Source organism: Priapulus caudatus, unplaced genomic scaffold, assembly GCF_000485595.1.
Source record: "Priapulus caudatus unplaced genomic scaffold, Priapulus_caudatus-5.0.1 Scaffold69, whole genome shotgun sequence".
Classification (NCBI taxonomy): domain Eukaryota; kingdom Metazoa; phylum Priapulida; class Priapulimorpha; order Priapulimorphida; family Priapulidae; genus Priapulus; species Priapulus caudatus.
In genome coordinates, this window is record NW_014577130.1 from 42,358 (window position 1) to 48,815 (window position 6,458).

The window sequence follows — 6,458 nt, forward strand, 5'->3', positions numbered from 1 at the left end:
GGAACAGTGACTGAACACGCACGTGGGGTGGTAGGAACAGTGACTGAACACGCACGTGGTGGAGTAGGAACAGTGACTGAACACGCACGTGGGGTGGTAGGAACAGTGACTGAACACGCACGTGGGGTGGTAGTAACAGTGACAGGGGTTGGATAGTGCTTGGTACTATAACACGCATATACAAGATAACCGAGTCGGTTTATTGTTAGTGTTAGGGTTAAGGTTATGGTTTTTGCATCATTCCTTGATATACGAAAAGTCTGATGCGGAAGTTGATATGCGTAGAATGGAATATGACCATGCGCAACCACCAGCACCATCAGCAGGTTGTATGCATTCAACTTCGGAGATAGCCGAGTTCGTACGTCACGCGGATACTCTGGTTCATAGAAACATATGCCGACCTCGATTCCCGCGCTGTCAAACTTTTATTGTGGTGGAATTTAATCGGGGCGGAGGTAATTTAAACGTGGCGCAACGATTGAAACGGGGGGAGAGTTTTCCCAAACGGGGCGGGCGCGCCCGGTTTGCGCAACGTAGGGAGGGGCCTGACATATCTGGTGTGTCTTACCTGGTAGTGGTCCATGCACTGGAGTCACGTTAACCCTCGTGAAAATCTTCTTCCTGTAGGACATGTCCTTAGTTGACGTCGTGTTGTTCTGTGGAGTGCCATTCTTTGGATGAGTGTTCACCTTCATGAACCTGTAAATGCATGTTGATGTGTCAGAACACGTGAATTGTGTATGCATGACACGTGTCGTCTACAGCACTCAGCCAGCATGCAGCACGATGTACGATCATGTACGATCTTACATACTTGTATACTGTCATAAAGTACCTTCTACTATAACACTGAACGAAATACTGTGCCGTTATATAGTTCCACGTATAATTGTGCATAGGCTGAAGGTCAATTAACTATGACAATTGCTGGAAAACAAATACCAAGTGTGCCTGCCATAACCTGATTGGTTCATTAAAGTACAGCAGGCTTAGCTTGGCGTGCCCAGTCACTCATCCATCCACATATCAATCCATTGACCCATTCAGCTACCTATTCAGCCATGCTTCCATCCATCCAACTACCCACATCTCTCTATCCACCCATCCCCGCATCCATCCGCCCGCCAGTGCCCGCCAGTGCCCGCCCGCCCGTCCGTCCGTCCGTTTGTTCCGTCCATCCATCCGCCCATCCATCCAACTATTAATCACCAGCGCCACCACGTACATGTTGATCATCGGCGACGTTGTCACCGGACTCTCGGGATGCTCCGGTATCGCCGACCTCATGCGGGCGTCCGAGATCGTCACCCCGCTCGCGATCGTGTGACTGCGAGGTCGGTACGCAGGCCGCGAACCGATCGGCGACAGCGAGAACTCCGCCGCGTTGCGGTCGAACTCAGCGCGTGGCGGTGTCATGGCCGCCGCCGCCGCCACCAAGTCCTGCATGCCGGCAACAAAACTCCGATATAATTACTCACATTATAGGTAGATGCTAACCATTTTAACAAGTTAGGGAGGTGGCATGCTGGCAGCAATACTCCGCCATGGTTACTCACATTATAGGTAGATGCTAACCATTTTAACAAGTTAGGGAGGTAGCATGCTGGCAGCAATACTCTGCCATGGTTACTCACATTATAGGTAGATGCTAACCATTTTAACAAGTTAGGGAGGCAGCATGCTGGCAGCAATACTCCGCCATGGTTACTCACATTATAGGTACATGCTAACCATTTTAACAAGTTAGAGAGGTGGCATGCTGGCAGCAATACTCTGCCATGGTTACTCACATTATAGGTAGATGCTAACCATTTTAACAAGTTAGCGCCTTTAAATTTTTTAAAGTAGGTCTCTTAATTTCCATGCAGATGAAGACTTAAAAAGAAACACAGCTAAAATATATTGCCCTTCTATGACAGCGATGCGCTTAAATGATGACCAGATCAGGCACAGGGACTATAGAATCTTATGCTCGTTTAGAGTGGACCTCTGCTACAATTGACTACAGCACCACTATTAAATCTTGCGCATAGACTTGCTAAGTTGTATACATTTTAGCTCTTTGGCCTGTAATCTATCAGCTTTTTGCACACATCTTGTTGCCCATGTAGTTTTGTTTCCTTGGATATACAATACTGTATCATACAGTATGGTAAGCACTGAAACCCTTTACACTGCTAGCAGACCAGCATGGGTATTAGATTAGCAAAAATTGCCAGTCTTGTAAGAGAATTTCAACACAATTTGAATGCAAGCTATAAGATTATAACATACTTAAAAGATAGAAACCTAAGAACCTATTAACAGCGCTTTTGCGACCTAATTTCTTCTAGTAAGGCCACCATTATATAAAAAACCTATTGCAGGCCTAACTTGAAAAATCTAGCGCTTCTTATACGCGGTTCTTTACTATTAGTATGAATGTATATGTGCAGCGGCTCATTAAACCTACACCGGCAACGAACTACATACTAACGAGCACGCTAACTGCAAGCCGCAGGTATAAATAACATTACAATAATACGTATAACAACACTCACACGCACGCACGCACGCCACGCACGCAGCACGCATGCCGCCGCGTATATTAACCCTACCTTAGTAGCCTGCTTACAGCTGTCCTTTTTTTTCTAAAAAGCCCGTGTACGGTGCCATGCAGCAAGCTGCAGCTGCTCCAGCCAGCCCCCAGTTTGGAGCTCTTTCAGCGTTGCGATACGGCGCCCTCACGCTGAGCGACCGTAAGGCGGAGTTGTCGCCCCGTCTGCGCGCAGCAGCCCGACGACCAGTCCTCGTGCCAGCACGTGGTACTCGACCTCGTTACGCGTGAAGACGTGCCTTGCTGATGTCCATCTGGAACACTGAGGCGAAGAGAAGGAGACCAGGACTGCAGTCATCACTGACGATGAGGGGGTCGGGGGTTGGAGACTGCACCGCACGCATTCACCACTCAGCTCGTGGGTGGTTGTTTTTCTCTACTTTCTACGATCTTCGTGGAGCTGGTGTGGGCGTGCAGTTTGTAGCCAGCGTAAGGGGCGATTGGTGAGGGCACGACGCCAGGACAGCCTGGCTTGCTAACTGTCCATCATCGCCAAACACCTGCGGTAAGAGGAGGAGCAGAAGGAGATGCCACGATGACTCTCACTGACCGACAGAGGGGCTGTGCGGGGTCTGTGTGCGACGCTGAGCCATTGTCGTCGGCAACGTTGGTAACGACTGACGCTGACACGCCAGAATAGCTGGTCCTGTCAGCCGTACTAGAGCTAACTTACTACTACTTTACTAGAGGCTAACAAAGCGCTTTAGCCATCTGTCAGTCGTAGATGATAACTTACCTAATGAGTTTACCCAGAGGTAAAAGCAGGCGTCACCAAATATATGTTAGTGCACGGCTTCGTCTAAAGCTTTAGCGGGGGACGTTAGCGATTCTCATCCGTTATGCGCAGCACACCTTCGACACAACCGACGCCAAGTAACCATCTTAGGTCAATTGCAGATACGACTGGGCAATGCGACAGCCAAAGCACCAGCATCCAGTTATACATAAATATTCATCAGGCAGCTGTTGTCAATCATCATAGATAATAGCATAATGAATAATCTATATTATGACACTTTTTGATACTTAGTGACCACGTATTCATGTTCTATCCGCGGAGAAGCAATGATTCGACGTCCAGGCCTGTAGAAACCGTTAAGCCAGCAGCTGCTATTAGCGAAACCTTTAGTCATGGTGCTTACCGCTATACTGGCGCGGGTTATGGACACCATTCAGTAACGCTATAGAAGTGCACTAGATAACATACGGCCTGGAGTTATACACCATAGTATTAAAATCTTCGCTGTCAAATAAAGCAATGAATGATCACGGACTTCAAGTGCTATTAGCGAAACTTGTCAGGGTTACCATCTATACTGGGCCGGGGTTATGACACCATTCCAGTAATGTATAGAGTGCAGTAGACGAGCGTAGGCGTTTCTAGATGGTAGTTATGTATAGTAGATGTATAGGCAAAACATTAGCTCAGACGTAGTATAACATTACTACAATCGCCCGCCATCGTAAGGTGGCCTGTTGCAGTGAAAGTGCGACGAAGGCGCTTGGTGCCGTGTACCTATGTAGTGATGCGCATAGGAGGGGGAGGGTTGGTCATATATTGAGCGTAGAGAGGGGAGGGAGGGGCGGTGTGCCGTTGAGCCATAGCTGAGGGGAGGGAGGCGTTGGTGGTGCCTGCGTCAGCGTCGGAGGCGGAGGAAGGGTGGTGCGTGGCGTGAGCTTAGGAGGGGAGGAGGGTTGGTGATGGCGTGAGCGTAGAGGACACGAGCGGTTGTGGTGCCTGACTGTGCAGCGTTAGGCAAGGGCAGGAGGGTTGTCGGTGGCGTGTGAGCACTGTAGCGAGTGGAGGAGGGTTGGTGGGGGCGTGAGCGAGGAGGGGAGACGCGGTTGGCTTGGTGGCGTGAGCATAGACAGGAGGGAGGCGTGTGATGGCGTGAGCCGTAGGACGGGAGGAGCTGTTTGGTGGTGGCGTCGCAGCGTAGGAGGGGAGGAGGGTTGGGTGATGTGCGTGAGGTGGAGCGAGGAGAGTTTTGGGCGTGGCTGCCGTGCCGCCACGTAGGGCGAGGGAGGAGCGGTTGGTGGCTGAGGCGTGAGCGTAGGAGGGAGGAGCGCGTTGTGATTGGCTCCCGTGGTCTGGAGCGTAAGAGGGGGAGTGAGGGTTTCGGCGTGGTGTGATGAGCTAAGAGGGGAGGAGGCGTTGGTCGGTGGCTACTGTGAGCCGAGGAGCGGAAGGAGGGTTGGTTGGTGTTGTGACGCGTTAAGCAGGCGAGGAGGCGTTGCGTCTGGTGGCGTGAGGTAGGAGGGGAGGCAGGGTTGGTGCGCGTGCCGTGAGCATTAGGAGCGGGAGGACCGACGCGTTGGTGGGATGTATGTGAGCGTAGGAGGCGGAGAGTGTCGTTAGTGTGGTGGTGGCTGTGAGCGTAGGAGGGAAGGAGGTTTCGTCGACCGGTGCGTGCTGAGCGTAGGAGGGGAGGAGGCCGTTGGGTGGTGCGTGAGCGTAGGAGGGGAGGAGGACGTTTGGTGGGTGCGCTTGGAGCATAGGCGGAACGGCGCGAGGAGGGTTGGTGGTGTAGTGAGCGTAGTGAGGTCAACCCCTAGAGGGGAGGAGGGTCCGTTGTGTGGTGGCATGAGCGTAGGAGGCGGGTAGGAGGGTGGTGTGGCGTGGAGCGTAGCAGGGGAGGAGGGTTGCGTGGTGGCGTGAGTATAGCGAGGGGAGGAAGGTGTCGCAGGTCCGGGTGGCTGTGAGCCGTAGGAGGGAGAGGGTTGGTGGTGGCGTGAGCGTAGCGAGCGCGGAGGGAGGGTGAGTACGTGGCCCCGTGAGCGTAGGAGGGGAGGAGCGTTGGTGGTCTGGCGTGAGCCGTAGGAGGGTCGAGAAGTCGTGTCTCGTGGTGGCGTGGAGCGTAGAGAGGGGCAGGAGGGGAGGAGGGAGGAGGCGTTGCGTTGTGGCTGTGAGCGGAGGAGGGGAGGAGCGACGTCGGTGGTGGCTAGAGTGAGCGTACGGAGGGAGGAGGTTGTGTGGTGGCGTGAGCGTAGGGAGGAGAGGAGGGTCGTGGTGGCGGTGACGTAGCTAGGGAGGAGGCCGTTGGGGTCTGTTAGTGCAGCGTAGGAGGGCAGGAGGTCGTTTGGTGGTGGCGTGGCGTAGGAGGCGAGAGGATGGCTTTGGTGGTGGCGTGACGTCGTAAGAGGGGAGGAGGGTTGCTTGTGCCGTGAGCGTAGGAGGGGAGAGGGTTGTGGTGGCGTGCGAGCGCTAAGAAGGGGTTGGAGGGTTGCGCTGGCTGCGCTCGTTGAAGCGTAGGCAGGGGAGGAGGGTTTTGGTTTTGGGTGCGTGAGCGTAGGACGGGCAGGACGCCGGTTGGTGGTCGTGAGTTTGGGCGGGAGGTGAGAGATTGGTGGTGGGGTAGCGTACGAGCGTAGCGAGCGGTTGCTGGTGCCACGAGCGTGCGAGGGGAGGAGCGCTGTTGGTGCGCTCCATGAGTTTTGGGGCGGAGGGAGAAGGCGTTGGTGCGTGCCGCTGAGTTTGGGGGAGGGAGGATGGGTTGGTCCGGTGGCTTTGTGAGCGTCAGGAGCGGTTGCTTGGTGCCCACGAGCGTGCGAGGCCTGGGTAGGAAGGCGTTGGTTCGGTGCCGTGAGTTTGGGGGGAGGAGAAGCGTGTTGGTGAGTGCTAGTGGAGTTTTGGGGGGAGGGATGCCAGGGTTCGGTGGTGGCCGTGAGTTTAGGGTGGGAGGGCAGGAGGGTTTTGGTGGTGCCGTGCAGTTTGGGGGAGGGGAAGGAGGGTTGGCGCCCGCCCCCCGCGCCCCCGCCCTGGTGCGTGAGTTTGGGTGGTGAGCGCGGAGTCAGGAGTTGGTGGTGGTGTGAGCGTAGCGAGGGCGAGGAGGGTTGCTGTGTGCCGTCGCAGTTTGGC

At 54.2% G+C, this 6,458-nt stretch overlaps 1 protein-coding gene across 1 annotated transcript in view; it reads right to left on the reverse strand.

The window, feature by feature from the left end:
* LOC106821330 (TBC1 domain family member 1-like) overlaps positions 1-6,458 on the reverse strand; it is an 82,178-nt gene that overhangs the window by 25,585 nt on the left and 50,135 nt on the right. The window contains exons 10-11 of the mRNA XM_014826087.1: positions 1,229-1,443; positions 606-702 (exon numbers count right to left, since the gene is read on the reverse strand). Coding sequence (XP_014681573.1) covers positions 606-702; positions 1,229-1,443 — 312 coding nt within the window. The remainder of the gene's footprint in view (positions 1-605; positions 703-1,228; positions 1,444-6,458) is intronic.